This window comes from Stylophora pistillata, chromosome 2 (assembly GCF_964205215.1).
Source record: "Stylophora pistillata chromosome 2, jaStyPist1.2, whole genome shotgun sequence".
Classification (NCBI taxonomy): domain Eukaryota; kingdom Metazoa; phylum Cnidaria; class Anthozoa; order Scleractinia; family Pocilloporidae; genus Stylophora; species Stylophora pistillata.
Genome location: NC_142520.1, coordinates 3,003,414 through 3,023,505, shown reverse-complemented (window position 1 = coordinate 3,023,505; position 20,092 = coordinate 3,003,414). Strand labels below are relative to the sequence as shown.

At 41.1% G+C, this 20,092-nt stretch overlaps 3 protein-coding genes across 4 annotated transcripts; 2 read left to right on the top strand and 1 right to left on the bottom strand.

The window, feature by feature from the left end:
- The first annotated feature begins 533 nt into the window (after positions 1-533).
- Positions 534-8,263, top strand: LOC148736666 (uncharacterized). Its single transcript, XM_088748728.1, has one exon. It carries the CDS (start codon positions 681-683, stop codon positions 8,127-8,129), a length of 7,449 nt encoding a protein of 2,482 aa, XP_088604854.1. The 5' UTR covers positions 534-680; the 3' UTR covers positions 8,130-8,263.
- Positions 8,264-8,848: 585 nt separating this feature from the next.
- LOC111326554 (mRNA turnover protein 4 homolog) lies at positions 8,849-16,435 on the bottom strand. Of its 2 annotated transcripts, none has more exons than XM_088748729.1 (9): positions 16,300-16,435; positions 15,966-16,024; positions 15,754-15,857; positions 15,071-15,161; positions 14,417-14,475; positions 11,655-11,731; positions 11,487-11,561; positions 10,895-10,971; positions 8,849-9,019 (listed from the first exon to the last, which is right to left on the bottom strand). In XM_088748729.1, exons 1-9 carry the CDS (start codon positions 16,325-16,327, stop codon positions 8,933-8,935), a joined length of 657 nt encoding a protein of 218 aa, XP_088604855.1. In that variant the 5' UTR covers positions 16,328-16,435; the 3' UTR covers positions 8,849-8,932. The 2 variants fall into 2 exon arrangements, with proteins under 2 accessions (XP_088604855.1, XP_088604856.1); XM_088748730.1 differs by lacking the exon at positions 8,849-9,019 and adding an exon at positions 10,201-10,407.
- A 26-nt stretch (positions 16,436-16,461) lies between these two features.
- Positions 16,462-19,996, top strand: LOC111326583 (large ribosomal subunit protein eL19). The gene is made up of 4 exons (XM_022930595.2): positions 16,462-16,543; positions 17,395-17,501; positions 18,276-18,630; positions 19,822-19,996. The coding sequence occupies exons 1-4, from the start codon at positions 16,539-16,541 to the stop codon at positions 19,943-19,945; spliced, it is 591 nt and encodes a 196-aa protein (XP_022786330.2). The 5' UTR covers positions 16,462-16,538; the 3' UTR covers positions 19,946-19,996.
- The last annotated feature ends 96 nt before the right edge of the window (positions 19,997-20,092 follow it).

Below are 20,092 nucleotides of genomic sequence, written 5' to 3'. Positions count from 1 at the left end.
AATGACAAGTTTAATTCAGTCGTAAGATGCAATCAGCCAATCAGATGCCAGTTAAGGAAAACTGGTCTCCATAGTTACAGGAAATGACACGAACACCTGTCGTAAACTTAAAAACCAACGAATCACAAAGAGGAAGAAAGAAACGGGAAATAACAACAAATGGCTTTTTTGCATAACAGATATCAGCCGCTTTAATCCTGATTAAATGGCCTCTTACAGTATTTCACAACCAGAGAACAAGTGACATTGTGTATTCACCGAGAGAGAGATTCGAAGATTACTCAGTTCTGTTGGAAAACATTGACTGAAGCCTATCGTCGGTTAAATATCGATGGGAATCTAACTCTGCGGCGAATGACTGTCAGTATATTTCTTCGGGTAATAATTGCAGTATCAGACTTTGCGCTGTGCATTCTACCACGCATAAAAATAAGTTACGTTCGTCAGAGAATGGAGAATGTACCTGGAGAATGTAGCAAAATGAACTTCTTACGATAACGTGACAGACGAACCTTCATTTGAAAAGGCAGAAAGTCAGTGAAAAAAAGCACCTTCATTTTTTGAGGAATCCTCCAGTAACGTGGCTGGTTTATTTTTGCGTCTCTAAAAGTCGTCGCGGCATGCTTGCCGCGACTTAAAAGCGGCATTTGACGCTGGAATATTTTCGACAAATTGACTACATGGCGAATTACGCACAAGAAAAAGAACAAATCCACGAACAGCTCGAACTAGCCAAGGAAACACTGAACAAATTGAGGGCGCTTACTGATCCGAAAAGCGACTCGGAGAGTTTTCATAGTGTACCGAACGGTGGTGAATCATCCGCAATGAATGAACAGAATGGATGGGATGTTTGCCGAGAGCTCACGCAAGACAGCGACGAAGGAGCAAGCTCTGGAGTAGGAATGGAATCGCCAAATTTGGATCTAAGCCCACATGAAAGTACAACTTTTATAAACGATGATAAATCACGAGTGGCGCCTGATAGTCTGGTGAGAGTACTGGGTCTACAGGTATCGAAATTGGAGGACGATTTAAAAATATCTCTGTTGTCCTATTTTGAGCAAATGGAAGCCCAGAAAGAGGATTTAATCTCTAGCTTTGAAATAATGCACGCGCAGCTTTTAAGGCATCATGAATCTTGTCAGCAACACCGTGACGAAGAAGCGGAGAAGGACAATTTGATCGAGCGGCTGAAAGCTGCTAAACAAGCACTTGAAACGGATGTGGAGAAATTAAAGCGAGAAAATATGCTGCTGAAAACAACGGGAAATTCGCGCCCACGTGAAAATGGGATCCGTGGTTATCGATTAAAACCTGGTTATGTTGAACATGACGACCTCAGCGAAACGCTCATGAAAGAAAATTCCCGTTTGAGGGAAATCCTTCGTAAATACGAATCAAACGATTATGCTAGACTCGAAAGAAAAGTCGCTCTTCAGGAAAAGCTTTGCGAGTCTTATAACAAAGACATGAGCTCTAAAGATAAAAAGCTTAAGCGCTTGGAAGCTGAAAACAAAGGTCTGCAAGAGGATGTAAAAAGCTTGCAAGAGGAAGTTTTGAGGGTGAATGCAACACGATTGAATTCAGAGCACGATAAAACAAGATTACAGCAAGAATTACAGTTTAGCGAAGAGCAAATAAACACTTTGAGAGAAAAACTGAGTAGCTCTGAGCAAAAGAGTAGATATTTACAGCATTGTATAAGCGACGCAAATTCTCAAGCAAATGTTTCTGGCGATAACTTGTCTGAATTGGAGAAAGACATTTTGGTACTACGCGAGAAGTGCGAAAGTTATAGAGATAAGTTGAACGACAAAGAACGATTCCTTGAATCTGTGTGCAAAGAAAAACAAGGGGTTATCAAAGCGATGGAAGAGTTGAAAAGAGAACTGGCCGCTGTTCGAGGCGAGGAGCGATCGCTGAGGATAGAAAACGAGAGATTACAGAAGGAAAACGCCGATAGAGAAATTGATCGTTTGAGTTCAGAAACTACGACTGAGGCCCAAGGAAGTGCAATTTCTAAAATGAAGCAACATCTACACGAATTGCGGAGTAAGGTTGATGAATTGGAACAGCAAAAGAGACAACACAATGACAGAGAAGCAGAGTTAAGTCAGGGTGTTCTCGCGAACTTAGAAAAATACACCCAAGTTGAGCAACAGTTGTATCTTGCTAAGAAAGAACTCGCACAAATGCGCGGATTTTACGAGTCCAGCGAGGAAAAGAAGATAGATTTACAAGCAGAGGCTCAGACTTGTAAAGAAAGAATTTCAATTTTAGAAAGAAAGCTACAATCTAAGAAAATGGGCGAAGAAGACGAGCAACGAGTTAGCGATGTTGAAAAGAACGTGCAAGAACTGAACTCGGAAAATCAAAGATTGAAAGAAGATTACGAAACAAGTAAGACGGAAATTGAGGAGTTGGAAGAAGCATTGCAAAGCGCACGCGAGCAGAATTCTTTGCAAAGAATGAGATTAGACGCTCATGAAACTCTCATGAAAAGGAAAGATGAAAGAATCAAAGAACTACAGAATGACCTTTTAGAGCTTCACAACCAAATGGATACCTTAACTGATGAAATCCTCAAGAAGAACCGTGAGCAGGAAGGTTTACGAATGGCGAAGATGTTGCTGGACCAAGAATTAGACCTACTGAGATCTGGAAAATTACCGGTGCGATCACTTCAAAAAGAAAGTGCTGCTAAAGATTCCTGGTCATTTCACCACACAGCGGGTCCGGCAAGTCCAGATAGCGGGTTTTCAGACATGGAGAGAGACAAAGCCATTGACAAAATGAGAAGAGAAATTCTCATCCAAAACAAATTTCACCCTCAACAGCCCCCTTTGTTCGAGGAAAATGTGGCAACAAACGAGGACAGTAAAACAAAAGCGGCTCTTGCACTAGAAACTCGCAGGCTAAAAGAAACCGAGAAGCGATTGGCGGACGTCATTGCTGAGAACGAAGAGCTTAAAGATCGTGAAGAAGAAGCAAGGAGCACGCAACTTCAAATCGACTCGGAGCTTCGTAAGATGATGGAAGAAAACAAGGACTTGAAAGAAAAGGAGAAGTTACTCACGCAAGCATTGAAAGAAAACCACAGCATTAAATCACAGATGGAAAATTGCGTGGAACAAATTAATCCACAAATGGAGAACGATATTTTTCTTTTTGCCGACGAGCCGATAGAAACAGCCATTTTGCAACCTGTTGTAGAAGCAAGTCTAGAGAACAGCATGGAATGTTCGGAATATGTACCTGATGGAACACTTGTGGATTTTTCCGATGAACAAGATGGTCCTTCTATGAAACCTGTTATCGAAGGCGCTGATGTAATTCAAACCAAAGAAAGAGAGCTGGAAGGTAAAGTTCGTGATTATGAAACAAGTCTGGCCAAGATGGCTAAAGAGAACGTCCGACTGTTGTCAGAATTATCAAAAACTCAAGATGACCTAAAAACTATGGAAGAAAATTGTAACTCAGCTCAGGAAAACAAAAACAATCTTCAAAAAATAATGCAAGAAGAACTCTTTGCAAAAGATGAAGAAGTTGCCAGGTTACAGAAAGAGCTGTCCACGTTATGCGAGGAACGAGAGGGTCTAAAATCCTCTGTAAATAGCTCCAAGGAAACAGGTCTTCACGTAGAAGAAGAGTTGTTAAGAGCCCAGACTATTATTCTGGATTTTGAAAGACAACAAGGGCTTTCACGTGAGAGAGAACAATCTCTGCAAGAACTACTTCATAAATCAGAAGAGAGCAATGCGAGTTTGCAGGTACAACTGAGTGAAGCGCAGAAACAGTGCCGACATTCCCAACAAGATGCCCAAAAGTTGCAGCAACAGATTCTTCATTTGCAACAAGGTTCTGTAGAATTGGAACAAGAGGTTAGTGATTTTCGAAAAATGCTCTCTGAGGTAACAGAGAAGGAGAGGGCTGCATCTGAACAGCTCGAGAAATGCTCCGATGCCCAGGAGAAGCTGCAAAGAGCACAAGAAATTATACTGGAACTGGAGAGACAACAGGAAATTTCACGCGACACAGAAATATCTCTAAAAGCACATTTAAACCAGTCGGAAGAGAGCTATGCCAATTTGCAAGTTCAGGTGGGCGAGAAAGGAAGGGAGTACCAGAATATGGAACAAGAAACGGTAGTGTTACAACAAGAAATTGCCCTTCTTCAGGAAGGTTCTGCAGAACTGGAACGGGAAGTGAGTGAATTGCGAGAAAAGGTAGCAGAAGGAGAAGAGAATAAACAAAAAGCTTCTGAGAGTTCGAGAGATTTGCAAAAACAAAATGAAAACTTGCGAGAACAACTGCTTAAGGCGAACAACAGTTTAGAAACTTCAGAACAGGAAAATAGAGATGCGCTTTTAGAGCTGAAAGCAGATATCAGAGAGAAGGAAAATCAGATTGAGCAACTTCAAGACGAGTTAAATCTCTTTGAACAACAATATAATGAAATTAGGTCGTTATCGAGCAACAATCAAACCGAGATTTCTGATCTTCGTGCGGGACTTATTGAAACCAAAGAGCAATTTTACACGGTTTCACAAGAAAAAGGAAGACTTCTCCATAGTGTGAAAGATTTGGAGCACACCATTGCAGAACAAGACGAAATGATCCAAGCTTTGGAGTTGGAGAGGAAAGAAAATAAAAAGATCATGTATGAGAAAGAGAACAAAGTGGAAGATCTTGTTGATAAGCTTGAAGATTGTGAAAGTGAGAATAGTAAGTTAGAGGCAGAAAACCAACGTTTGAGAGAAAAGGTAGAAGAAGCCGCAGAAACCCAACGAGAATTAGAACGATTACTGGCGGAGTGTAAAGAAGAAACGCGAGAATTTGAGCAGCAACTATCAGCAGCTCATGAAAGCATAACAGATTTGGAAACAGCTTTCGAGAGAGGTGAAGACAAAAATGCACAAATCGGAGAAAACTTACGCGAGGCCAAAGAAAGAGTTGCAAAACTTGAAAATCAGCTGGATGAGTCGCTAAAAGAGCGTAGAGCGTTCGAACGAGATTACAGTGACGCAGAGAAGGACCTCGAAAAAGCACACGCGTCTTTGGATTCAAACAAGGAAAAGATTGCAGGTTTGGAGAAAAAATTGAGAACAGCAGAAGAGAGTATTGCAGAGCTTGAAATGGCCAGGGATAATGGATTATCAAACGAACAGTACCTACAGCAAAAGTTTGCAAATGCAAAGGAGAAAATTGACAAAACCGAAGCAGAGAACAATGACTTAAAGGAGAGACTCACAAAAATGGAGAAAAAATTCAACGATTCACTTTCCAAACAACAAGGACTTGCAGACAAGAAAGAAGAACTGGAGAAGATAAATAGTGAAATTTGTCATGAGCTTGAGTACGAAAGAGAACGACGTTTAGCTTTGAAACAAAAACTCGAAACCCGAGATAGAGACAATGAAGTTAATCAAAGAAAAGTGATTTTGTTGGAGAAGAGTAAAGCCGAGAATGAGGATATTCAGCTTAGAGACATGGAAGAAAAAACCAAGTTGCGCGAAGAATTAGCACGGACTAAAAAGCTCTTATCCGAGTTAGAAGCAACTGGAGAACATCAAGAGGAAAACATCAACGAAATGGAAGATTCGTTAAGAGAAATGCGAGGGAAAATCGCTTCTCTTGAGCAGAAGCTGGAAGATGCTACACGAGATAATGCAGACTTACATGGTGAACTTGAAGAACTCAACCGTAAATTGAAATACGCGAAGGAAGAGAACGTAGAGTTGGAGAAACGGTTGCAGAAACAGAAAGAAATCAGTGATGAATTTAGGAATAATTTAGCAGAACGTGAGGAGAGCGCTCTGAACTCAAACTACAACCGCGACGCAGCCGAACGTGCCCTGCAGTCTGTGAAGAAGGATCTCGCGCGCAAAGACACCAAGTTGAAAATGCAGAAAGAACACATTGATGACTTGGAGAATGAGTCTGACAAAATCGGTAAGAAACTCAGGGAAACTGAGTCGTCCTACAAGAAAGTAACTAACGAGAATGAAAGGCTTGCAAAAGAATTGGCCGACATTAAAGGCAAGCTAGCAAAGCTGGAGGCAATGTATAAAGAGAAAGCAAACCTTCCGACGGATTCCGAAGTTGCAGTCGTAAGAGTCTCGGAATTGCAGTCAGATCCCGAGAGAGCTGATAAATTAATTCGAGACTGGTCTGACAAATTAAGCACCGCTCAAATCAAAGTAACCGATTTGGAAAACGAACTTCTAAGAGATATAAAGAAACACGAAATAAGGGTCCAGAGGACAACACCAGGAGCCAGGGATTGGAGGAGAAGAAGCGTTGATAATTTGTCGGAGTACAGAAGGCCGAGCAGAGCACGACAGCGACCGAACAGGAGCCGAGACAGCTCCGTCGAATCACTTCGATCAACTCAGTCCATGTTCGACTTTTTCGACGAAAGTAGTGTACTAAATGACGACAGAGCACCCAGTAATTTATCAAGGGAGTCAGATAATGAAAGTACGATTGGTATCCCTGTTGTGAATGTAATTCCCTACGACACTGTTACAGCTGAGAAGGTAAACATAAACTCTCCCAAACAAGGAAGTGCAGAGAAAGTGGAAGATAAGAACAGGGAAGTCTCTGGTGTTCAAATTAATAAACAAGCCAGGGAGGAAATCCCCGATACTCCAGCTACCGAGGACATTGTAGACAATATAGAGCCACATATTGATTTTACGTCACCAGTTGTCCTCCAAAATTCGCCCGGAGAGCAAACCGTGACAGCTTCACCGGAGATGACAGAAGATCTGTTCGTTATCAGTCAAGATTTACCAGATTTTCACATCGATTACGGCCACCCTGACGTCACTGAATCGCCAAGTGAAAACCACACTGTACAAGACCTCGCAGACGATCTGATTGATGGAAATGACTTTTACATTGACTACCAACAAGCCCCAGTCAATGAGTCCCCACCAGGCAGAGCAATTTCGACACCTACGGCCAATGGTGTCCTTGATTTTGGAATAGATGATACTTTTACCTCGCAGATCGACAATGAGCAGCCACAAGAATACCCACAACCACTTTTGATTGAACCACCTTCAGATGATCTGTTTCAGTTTGAGTCCCAGACCTCCTACACCTCAACCCTGACAAATGTAACAGACCTCACTTTACGATCACCAACCCCCCCTGTACTTTCCGAGCAAACACTGCTGGTGTCGTTTGATCCGTTAGATCTCCCAGAGTCTCAGACTCAACAAAAGAACAATCAAGAAATCCTTGATCCCTTCGAGGAGCTGATGAAAATGGGGGAAAACCAACTAAATGTCGACGGCAAAGAAACTGACATAAATGACGTTATCGACGTCACAGATGACTTTAAAAGCGACGATGTGGACGTCACGAAGAGCGATGACGTAGATGTTGTCGATGTTGTGGACGCCACTTACGCTAAACCAAGCAACAGCTCCTACGCCGATCACAACACGCTGGGTGACGTCATTAACTCGCCGAAAGAATCCGCCCCTGGCCCTTTCAACTTCATAGACACAAGGGTTGACTCAGGGCATGCAATCAACTTACCGATTAGAAGTGGCGATATCAATCACGTGACAGCCGCTGAGGGTAACCTCGCCAACTCTCTAGAAATAACTGAACCAGAACCAGTCCCTCGACCAAGAAAAATTAAAGACAAATTGAAACCTGTACTGTTTCCACGAGGGAGCAAGAAGCAGAAAAAAGAGGCAGCAGAAACTCCTCCGTACAGTGTTATGATTATGGTAGACGATGTAATTGTTCCAGCGGCTCCAGACAAAAATTTAAGCTCTACTCGTGAGGAAAAGAAGAAGAAGAAGAAGAAGCAAAAGGCTGAGGCAATCAATATCGAGCAGGGGGAAGAGATTTTTAAATCGCCAAGTGAAATAAGGAGAGAGTTGGAAGAGGCCAGTAAAGGAGCCCAGGTAACACAAACTACAGCTAAACAAAATGAACGAAAACAGAAGCAAAAAGTTACAGTTACTGAAAGCAAGTCTAATCAGTACTACATTGAGGAGAAAGAGAAAGAAAATGAAAGAGAAAAGAATGAAGTTGAAGATCAGGATGAGACAATGGGAAAAGGAAGGCTTCAGAAATTAATTGCAGCTTTTGATAGGAAATAGAATTTAATTTTTTTAATATATCTAAAATTTGTAACAACTTAAGATAGAAATTTTTGTCTATATGGAATGAAAGTACATTTGGCCAGCTTGCCCTAGTAGAAATTTTATATAATAATTTATGCAATATAAAATCTATCAACTGCATCAAACAATAATTAGTATTGTTCTATTAATTGATAAATTGTAATGTTAGAATTATCCTTAAATACTTATAACCTTAACATAATTTATGAATGAAAATTATCTTTGCGAAAAAAAAAGGTCATGGCAATTTAAAATTCTATAAAAAAGAAAAATAATTGACTCTTTAGACCCAAACATCAGTGTGCATATTCTCCATACTGTTCTCTATACATTTCTTAAAGTGATGACAAGGAGAATTTGTTTAACAATCAAGAGTTCCTTTAGCTGCTGATCATTTCCTTTATTCTCCTGACCTTAGTGTTTGATTCAACGGTGATATTGTATGGAGAAATGAGATGCTGGTCACTCTTAAGGCAGGGCTTGACACTAACAGTAGCCCACTAGCAATGGACTAGTAGAAATACTGTTTTGGCAAGTGGTTTTGGATTTCCACTAGCCAGTTTGGATGGTAAACAAACTGAAATTATCACAACATGTCACTGGCCACTTGGCTAGTAAGTTGAAAAGTTAGTGTCGAGCCCTGTTTGGGGTTTAAGAAAAATATAAATGAAAATTTCAAAACATCACGCTGTATATAAAAGTTACTGTGTCTTTTATTAGTACCAGTTTCAAAATTTATTTTACAAGTAATTCTTGAATATTTGGAGAAATTCAACAGTCTAAGTAAGCTCTTCAAATATTCCACTCTGAGACCACATACACAGGAGAGTGATGTGAAATTCAGCTTGTGGGTTTCCAAAGAGTTTCTGTCCAAAAGAGAATACATAAATTGTACATATTTTTAGTCAACTTTACACAGCTGATACTATTTCATTTACATCTTCAGAGTAAGATGTACTTAAAGAAAGGAATTAGATTCTGAAACTTTTAAACTCTCTCACTTTTCATTAAAGGCTAAGAACAATCTATGATTATTAAATGAAGGGGGTAAGTTTTTGAAAGAGACTGTGGTGCTGCGTCCATGGGGGCCATTACAAGATAATTTGGTTTTATCAACAGACTTGTAAATGTAAATTGGCCATTGAGTTTCCAAAGCTGACATTTTGAGCGTTAGCTGTTTGTCTGTCCTAAAACAAGAAACACCAGCTAAAATAATTCTAAGTCGAAAGTTACTTGTCTGTTGCGGCATGTGAAGATCTAAAGTTACTTGATCAAATACCACAAAGCATGTTGCTGTTATATATGGCTCTGCAGAAAATGTAGTGTGATAGTCTTTTTTTACAAGATCAAGTTTGAATGAACTTTGTTAAGATAGTCTTTGATAAAAAAAAATAGGAAACTAGACAGATATGATTTAGAAATATTTATAGCATTATATTAAGAAAATAAATACGCTGCTTGTTAGAGTTGTTGTTTGGAGTGTGTCCATTTTGGTGCTAAACATTAATATTGTGTCAGTTGGTGGCTAAGGGAATGTTAATCTCTTTCCACCCTAACATCAGAATGCATATTCTCGATACTGTTCTCTATACATTTCCTAAGATGCTGACAAGGAGAATTTGTTTGACAATCAAGAGCTTGTTTAGTGGGTGATCATTTCCTTTACTCTCATGACCTTACTGTGTGATTCAGGGGTGATATTGTAAGGAGAAATTAGATGCTCATCACTCTTTAGGGTCAAAGGGTTAAGAGTTTTATTACATCTATTTTGAAATCACTGGTGGTCCATGTAATCTTATTGGCTCTAAATGGTGCGAATTATTCATGAATTGCACCATTTATTGCTTTAAATCGCATCATTTTATGCTTGACTGAGTTTTTGACACATGACGTCAAAGTCTTTCTGTTTTGCACACAAAATAAGATGTAAAAGCGTTTCCGGTTCTGCTATTTAAAAACCGGCTCAGTACTGCATCAGCAAAATATTTGAATTGACCAAGTCCTGTATTTGGGCGATTTCAAAATGGATGTAATAAAGTGGTAATTGGTCTGAAATCATACTTGTAATTTCAAATCGAACTCGCGCTGCATGCTCGTTCAATTTTGAAATCACGCATATGATTTCAGCCCAAATTGCACTCCACTTAGTTCAATTACCGCCTCCTGGTTAGCTCAATTGGTATAGCGCTGGACTGTTGTGTGGGAGGTCGAGAGTTCGACTCCGGCCGGACCAACACTCAGGGTCTTTAAATAACTGAGAAGAAAGTGCTGCCTTTGTAATAATATCTGCAAATGGTTAGACTTTCTAGTCTTCTTGGATAGGGACGATAAATGGAGGTCCCGTCTCGCAAGCCCTTCTATGTGATAAAAATTGTGGGACGTTAAAGAACCCACACACTCTTCGAAAAGAGTAGGGCACGTAGTGCCCGGTGTTGTGGTATATCTTTGTGTAGTGTCTAATCTAGGGTGAATTGGGGAGGGAAGGTGAGATCAATACATGGACTGAAGTGGCTGCATATTGTGCCTGATGAATTCTGACGTCCAATCTCACCTTAACTGATTGTAAAAGCGCGACTGATTATCTATATAGTAGTTTGCGCAATATAAATGTTAAATTGTTGTTGTTACCATTATTAATGATATGCAGTTGCCTGGATGTGGTGTCTCTAGTTGACTTTTTGAAGAAAAAAAAAAAATTTTAAATTACTAATGTATGAAGAATGAATAATGGAGTTTCTTACCAAGAGTCTGGCCTGTTCTGGGGTTAGGGTGTCACCTTCTTTGCAGATTTGGAAATCAGTTTGAAGTGTTATGATACCTTCAAACAAAATGATCTTGAATTACACTGGTGCTTTGTGAGCAGAAAATGCAATAACTTAATAGCTAATGTACTGAACTCTTGTCAAGAGGTTCAGGTTTGAGGGTCTGGTGCAACCACAGTATTGTGTTCTTGTGTAAGATTTTTACCCCAACTGTACCACTCTTTACTCAGCAGTATAAACAGATACTGCACGGAGCCTGAAAAATTGCTTGGGGGGGGGGGGGGGGAAAACTCTTAAGTATCAGCATCACATCCAAGAATGAATCACTTAAAGACACACTTTGGTCTATTTTTAAGTAGTCAACCCCTCCCTAAAACATGCCTAGTACGGAGGGGGGGGGGGTGTCCAAAGGAGCAATGCCCTCTCTGTAGAAGACACAAGTTTAGCAGTGTCCACTATTGAAATTACCCATTTATTAATGTGATGAACCTCCTTTACCCCCACCCCAAAAAAAAATGATGATGACAATGAAAAAGCCTATTGTTTCTGTATGCACAAGTATGTAAGGTACCTTTTTTAAGAGTTGTGTTAAGTCCGAGTTGTCTAAGTTGAGGTTCCATGGAGTGCTGAAACTGTTCCAGTGGACCTACAAAACAAAATTAATATTTTCTCCATATTATTCAGTTGACTATGTAAAGAAACTGAATGCACAAATTAGGCTTCAGAATAAGTTTTGTACCTGCATCTATAATGACATCATCTGTTGCTTCATTGCCAGACCTGGCATAGTCCAGCTCACTGTAATCATTAAACCATCTGGAAAGCACACATGGAGAGAACTTATACAAGACAAGAAGAGGTACTGACTCATTCATGAATAGACAGCTGGCTGACTACCTGACTGACTGGCTGACCACCTGGCTGACTGACTGACTACCTGGCTGACTGACTGACTGACCACCTGGCTGACTGAATGACCACCTGGCTGACTGACTGACCACCTGGCTGACTGACTGACTACCTGACTGACTACCTGGCTGACTGACTACATGGCTGACTGACTGACTGACTGACTACCTGGCTGACTACCTGGCTGACTGACTGACTACCTGGCTGACTGACTGACTACCTGGCTGACTGAGTACCTGGCTGACTGACTGAGTACCTGGCTGACTGACTGAGTACCTGGCTGACTGACTGACCACCTGGCTGACTGACTGACCACCTGGCTGACTGACTGACCACCTGGCTGACTGACTGACCACCTGGCTGACTGACTGACCACCTGGCTGACTGACTGACTACCTGACTGACTACCTGGCTGACTGACTACATGGCTGACTGACTGACTGACTGACTACCTGGCTGACTACCTGGCTGACTGACTGACTACCTGGCTGACTGACTGACTACCTGGCTGACTGAGTACCTGGCTGACTGACTGAGTACCTGGCTGACTGACTGACTACCTGGCTGACTGACTGACTACCTGGCTGACTGACTGACCACCTGGCTGACTGACTGACTACCTGGCTGACTGAGTACCTGGCTGACTGACTGAGTACCTGGCTGACTGACTGACTACCTGGCTGACTGACTGACTACCTGGCTGACTGACTGACTACCTGGCTGACTGACTGACCACCTGGCTGACTGACTGACTACCTGGCTGACTGACTGACTACCTGGCTGACTGACTGACCACCTGGCTGACTGACTGACCACCTGGCTGACTGACTGACCACCTGGCTGACTGACTGACTACCTGACTGACTACCTGGCTGACTGACTACATGGCTGACTGACTGACTGACTGACTACCTGGCTGACTGACTGACTACCTGGCTGACTGAGTACCTGGCTGACTGACTGAGTACCTGGCTGACTGACTGACTACCTGGCTGACTGACTGACTACCTGGCTGACTGACTGACCACCTGGCTGACTGACTGACTACCTGGCTGACTGAGTACCTGGCTGACTGACTGAGTACCTGGCTGACTGACTGACTACCTGGCTGACTGACTACCTGGCTGACTGACTGACTACCTGGCTGACTGAGTACCTGGCTGACTGACTGACCACCTGGCTGACTGACTGACTACCTGGCTGACTGACTGACCACCTGGCTGACTGACTGACTACCTGGCTGACTGAGTACCTGGCTGACTGACTGAGTACCTGGCTGACTGACTGACTACCTGGCTGACTGACTGACTACCTGGCTGACTGAGTACCTGGCTGACTGACTGAGTACCTGGCTGACTGACTGAGTACCTGGCTGACTGACTGACTACCTGGCTGACTGACTGACTACCTGGCTGACTGAGTACCTGGCTGACTGACTGAGTACCTGGCTGACTGACTGAGTACCTGGCTGACTGACTGACTACCTGGCTGACTGACTGACTACCTGGCTGACTGACTGACCACCTGGCTGACTGACTGACTACCTGGCTGACTGAGTACCTGGCTGACTGACTGAGTACCTGGCTGACTGACTGACTACCTGGCTGACTGACTGACTACCTGGCTGACTGACTGACTACCTGGCTGACTGAGTACCTGGCTGACTGACTGACCACCTGGCTGACTGACTGACTACCTGGCTGACTGACTGACCACCTGGCTGACTGACTGACTACCTGGCTGACTGAGTACCTGGCTGACTGACTGAGTACCTGGCTGACTGACTGACTACCTGGCTGACTGACTGACTACCTGGCTGACTGAGTACCTGGCTGACTGACTGAGTACCTGGCTGACTGACTGAGTACCTGGCTGACTGACTGACTACCTGGCTGACTGACTACCTGGCTGACTGACTGACTGACTACCTGACTGACTGACTGACTACCTGGCTGACTGACTGACTACCTGGCTGACTGACTGAGTACCTGACTGACTGACTGACTACCTGGCTGACTGAGTACCTGGCTGACTGACTGAGTACCTGGCTGACTGACTGACTGACTACCTGGCTGACTGACTACCTGGCTGACTGACTACCTGGCTGACTGACTGACTACCTGACTGACTGACTGACTACCTGGCTGACTGAGTACCTGGCTGACTGACTGAGTACCTGGCTGACTGACTGACTGACTACCTGGCTGACTGAGTACCTGGCTGACTGACTGAGTACCTGGCTGACTGACTGACTGACTACCTGGCTGACTGACTACCTGGCTGACTGACTGACTACCTGACTGACTGACTGACTACCTGGCTGACTGACTACCTGGCTGACTGACTGACTACCTGACTGACTGACTGACTACCTGACTGACTGACTGAGTGACTAACTGACTGACTGACTGACTGACTACCTGGCTGACTGACTGACTGACTAACTGACTGACTGACTGACTGACTAACTGACTGACTGACTGACTGACTGACTACCTGGCTGACTGACTAGCTAAGAGGTTGATTGAAGTACAGGAAGATCAAATACCGGACTAACTGATTTACTGGCAGACCACCCTGAAAATGTTTTACCTCACTACATCTTCTTTAGCTTGATTTGTAAACATCAATCCACATTGTCCTTTCAATTTCTGGAAAAGAGAAGAAAATTACTTAAGTTATTTACCCCTGTATTTGGACAGTTTGCTAGTTTTCTTAATTACTCAGAATTATTAAAAACATTTCTAGAATGTGATTGGCTATCAACAGACCAAGTTGAGCTTTGAGGTGGCTGGAAACAGTTTTTTTTTTTCAAAACACCTACTGACTACATTCAAAGTGCTCAAAACTCAACTTTTCTTCTTTGCAGTGGGACCAGTTTCTCACTTATGTTGACCAAAGGATTCCTAAATCGGCAGTAAACTTAGCAGTTTCACAATTTGAAATGGCTAAATTCAACTTGTTGAAATTCACTCAGCAGTAAGGCATTATTAAAAGGGAAAATCCTGAATTTGTGAGAAAATCTATCCAGGAATTTCCACAACCTTCCCCCAAAAACTTTTTTCACAAGATTTTCATATAACTTTACCATAACAACAGTAATTGCTGTGTTACATCCACTACTTCAAACCTCAATTCTTTAGTCAACATGGGTGTGAAATTGGTTTGACTGCAAAGAAGGAAAGTTGGTTATGGCTATTGCAGTAGTCAGTCAAAATGCAGTCTGTTTTTTCAGTTGTTACTCACATTAGCTATCTTATGCAAGTTTTCTTTATACTCTGTTTCCTTTTCTCTACCAAGGGCAATCGTCATGACTTTATTCTTTCCAAAGAAAAACCTGTAAGAGAAGAAAATACAAAATGTATGTATGGTAACATAATTCCACTATTTCTTCCATGTCACACTTTTTTTAAGTTTTAGTTTAAGTTTAAGATTAAGTTTAATTCATTCGCCACAGGAATGGCAGGAGAAAGGAACAGAACTTTCGTTCCAATTGACACCTAACCCCTTTTTTACCCACCCATCCCACCCTGGCGAGGACATCCACCACACAGTAATCTCATGTATGGGAAATTAACGTCTCCTAACCCAACCCTGCAGGAGACAGGACCTCCATTTATCGTCCCTATCCGAGAAGACTAGAAAGTCTAACCATTTGCAGATATTATTACAAAGGCAGCACTTTCTTCTCAGTTAATTAAAGACCCTGAGTGTTGGTCCAGCCGGGTTTGAACTTACGGCCTCCCGCACAACAGTCCAGCGCTCTACTTAACATGAGAGGTAACAAAGATAATCCTGAAAATTTTTGAGGATAAACTTAATCACGCAGAGGGCTTGTCTGAGGGAGTATATTGCCTGATAACCACCATCTGAATTCATACCAATTGATATCATGCAGAAGTAATAACTTATGCAATCAGTCAACTTACCTGCTATGTTTCCATTCATTTCTCACTTCCTTTAGTTTACTATTCCTCATATTTTCCACAGAAAATACGTAGATGAAGGCATAATTATCCACGCACTCTTGAATCTATTTCACAAACAAATCAAATTCGTGGCACATAATTTTTCCATCAGAAAATCAGCTGTAAACACTAATCAATAGCTATGTTGATAGCTGTACCATTAGCCAGTGTACCTCCTTAACCAATCCTGTTTTCAATTCCAAGCCCTTTTTCTTTGCTTTGGTCAGTGAAACTGTAAAAGAAAGAAAGGGTTATTTGAAGAACGAGGTAAAAAGCGCAAAACAAGTCAAACTGCCTCAGAAAGAACGTCTAGTTTAATTAAAAGAAAGATCGAAGAAGTAATTGAAAGAATAAAAATCTCCTAGATCTTCCTTTAAAATACTCTATCTTCAAAAACCTCTTTTACAATTTAGAGGTACATGTTTTCTCGGAAAAACTACATCATTTGGCACTGTTTTTCCTCGTTACCAACATGATTACACTTTAAGTACATCTGAGGATACTTACCTGCCCTATTTCGTTTTGATTTTGGCATTTTGAGTATTAAAACCTTGTAATTTTAGGGTAAACCTCTATTACTTTTACAACTCCACGTGAATTTCTTTACTGCCAATGGGTTTACCCGCTGTGCACAATAAACAAATGTTCGTGTCTGCGAGCAATGTTTGAAACCCCGGCAGAAATGTTTTTACCCCCCAAATAGGCAATTGCACCACCACGTTCTTCCCTTTCATATCGCCGCCATTATGAGGTAGGGAAGAAATTTACCTCTGAACTATATTGACGAAGTTTGCTTCTTTAAATTGGCTCTGATTTTACATAGTGGGCTTGGATCTGAGAGAGAAGAACTTCTCTTCGCCACTGTTGGATTATTTGGGTAGAAAAGGGGTGGAACACGTAGAAATTCGATTTAGAACCAGTGCACGTGAAAATAAGTAAACTTGATATATTCAAGTCTACATGTGTCTTGGTTTGGAAGAGTCGATCTGTTTCTTTGTAATTCTGTGTACGAGAACAGTAGATTAAGTTTTTTACTCTCGTTTATTAAAATTTTTTATCATAAGGCCTAAAATGAAACTCTTCATATTTTTATTACGAATTGATGAACAGCAATTTGCTGTCATGCAGTTTTATGTAACCGGTTTTTATCGTAGCAAATGTATGGTGATGTTACCCTTGTATTACACTCAGAGATAACAATTGTATAAATTTGAGCGTTCAATCACGGTGTTTTGAATAAGTTCTACATGCCTAGCTTAGCAACTCCTTGCATCTAACTAGGCTTAAGTTTTTGTTGAATGATTGAGTTGTATGTAGGGTTAAAAATATTTGTGGTAGAAGTGTTCTAAAAAACCCTCAAGTTGCTGTAGGTTGTTGTAGGGGTAACTGCAGAATGCAGGGCCTGTGGGTTTTAGCTTAAAGAAATCCTGCAGGAATGAGATAATAAGAACTGGCACTGTATTCTGTATAGTTTTGATACTGTTTTCTTTTATCTTGAAGTACAAACTGCAATCCTGAAAAATGTATGACACATAGTTTCAGGGACACCCTGTTTAACATAGCAAACAATGCTTAGAGACCTTGTTTGATTTTCTCATCCAGTACTTTGCGACTGCAAAAGCGGCTGGCAGCCAGTGTCCTAAAATGTGGAAAAAAAAAGATTTGGCTGGATCCTAATGAGACAAACGAAATTGCCAATGCCAACTCACGTAAGTTGTGACTGCTCTGAGTTAGGTTGACTTTAAGGACTTATGAGGCTGTTTCAAGGGGCTAATTTTTTGTCTGAGATCTTGATTTATCATTTTTTCCCTGGGTAAAATTTTTGTGAGTTCATAGAATTGTTAGTTAGCCTGGAATGTCCCAATTGAGGACTCCTGCCTGTTTATCTTAGATAAACATTAAACTTTTGACCCTTTTCATTTCAGTGATCAATCTCAAAATCTCAGTTCCTTTATCATTTAACTCTTATGACCTAATTTTTAATTCTCCCCTCTAGCCTCTATAAATTTCCTTTTAAATTGGTTAAGAGAATTTGGTGTTAGATCAAGGTAACAAATTCTAACTGATAGGTTTGAGTATTCTCATTAACTGTTTGCTGGATAATGGGATAATGTTTGGGTTTTATAGGGAGAAGTTATGTGTTTATCACTTCTAGGAGTAAAATGATTAACTGCAATAAAATTTCCCATGTGACCAAAGGCTAAACTTGTTCTGTTAGGTGGGTCACTCTGAAAGTAGCACCTTTATGAATTGTCTCCACATCTCAAAATTCAACTTGGGGTTGACATTGTTTCTGTTTATTTTTATTCTGTAATTTATTGGTGAAGTGTGTGGTAAGTTTTCATCAGCAGTTATTCTGTCAACCAGGCATAGAGTAAGATATATTATTTAAAAATTCTATGTTGCATGTTGTTATCATGAAGAAAACTCATTTCATTAGACAGTGATTGAAGGAATGATAAAGAACTCATTGTTATTTGTAGGTCAGAATATCCGTAAGCTTGTCAAAGATGGTTTGATCATCAAAAAGCCACAGATCATCCACAGCCGCGCTCGTGTTCGAAAGGCAGATGAAGCCAGAAAGAAGGGTAGGCACAGTGGCCATGGTAAAAGGAAAGGTACGGCAAATGCTCGTATGCCTGAAAAGACCATCTGGATGAGACGTATGCGGGTGTTGCGGAGGTTGCTTCGAAAATACAGGGAGGCAAAGAAGATTGACAACCACATGTACCATAATCTGTACATGAAGGCTAAGGGTAATGTGTTCAAAAACAAGAGGGTCTTGATGGAATACATCCACAGGAAGAAGGCTGAGAAGCAACGTGCCAAACTCCTCAGGTGGGTGTTTTGTCTTCAACCATTTTTGTGGTTAGAAAAATTTTCTCAAAGATGGATTTGGTATTGCAGGAAAGTCCTGTGCATATTAGGTGATTGTGTTGTCAAACCTTGATTATCTGGACTTGCCTGATAGTCTGGTTAATCAAGAGTCCAGATAATCAAGATTCAAGGTAGTTGAAATATGAATATAAATGTTCTTAAATAATGTGACCAGAGAAGCAAGTCTGGATAATTGAAAAATCAGGACAACCAAGTTCTGGTTAATGAAGGTTTGACTGTATTAGATCTGGAGCCAAACTAAGGAGTTTTGTTTTTTCTCTGTGAATACAACTTTACAGTACAATGTAATCTTGCTCAGGTTACAATAATAGTAAAACTTTTTTCCAAGACTATTTGTTAAATTATAAACAGGGTAAGTTTCTAAAGAAACTGTGGTGCTGCATTGGTGGACTGGGAGGGACTATTACAAGATAATTTGGTTCCATCAGCTGAGTCGATGATGTGAATTTACCTCCATAGGGAGGCTATAAAGGTGATGTTTTGAGCAATAGCCCTTTGTCAGAGTTAATAATGAAGGGCTGAAGCTTGAAACATCAGCTTTGTAACCTCTTTAGGGTGGCCATTTCTTACGAACACTTCAGTTGAAAAAACCAAATCATCTTGTTTAATTATAACTGGTCATCAACTAGTTTATGTTTTGGTTTTCCCAAGAACAGTTGTCTTTCTTAAGTTTACAATGACCTCTTTAATGAACTTAACCGTTCAATTGGCATGTTATTTCACTGTCAATTGTGTCGCACACTATTAAGCCGGCCTGGCCTCATTTTCATTGAGGATGGGTGACTAAGCGTGCGTAAAACAATTAAAGGAGTTTGTTCTGACTGATCAGTGAGTGCTTACTGACTGAATTGGTCCTGGGCTCCTCTGACATTCATGTTCCTCATTCTACCACATCGCAAGGAAAGTGTAGGAAACACTCCTCTCTAAGGGTGACCAGCACATAAATTCTCCTTACATTGAGTGACATGCAGACAGTTAATAAGAATCAAGGAAAGTTTCAATCTGGAGATATTGTCTTGATGAAACACTGAATTTTGAGGAACAGTTAACAAAAAAATGTATGCTATTAGTTAAGAGAAGTTACTTAAGGGTCTAAGGATAATAAAAGTTAAATGTTTTGTCTCATTGCAGTGACCAAGCTGAGGCTCGCCGCCAGAAAAACAAGGCTGCGAAGCAAAGACGAGAGGAACGTTTGGAGCAGAAACGCAAGGAAATGATCCAGCAAATTGCAAAAGAGGAAGAGGCAGCAAAATAAATGTTAATAATCCTTCATTATGTTTGAATAAAACTTATTTTGTGAGGGCAATGTTTGGTTTGATTTTTACTTTCTTCTTGGTGAATTCCACACAACTTGAACTTAAAAAGCCACAAAAGACTAAGAAGGAACTAGAATATAATTTCT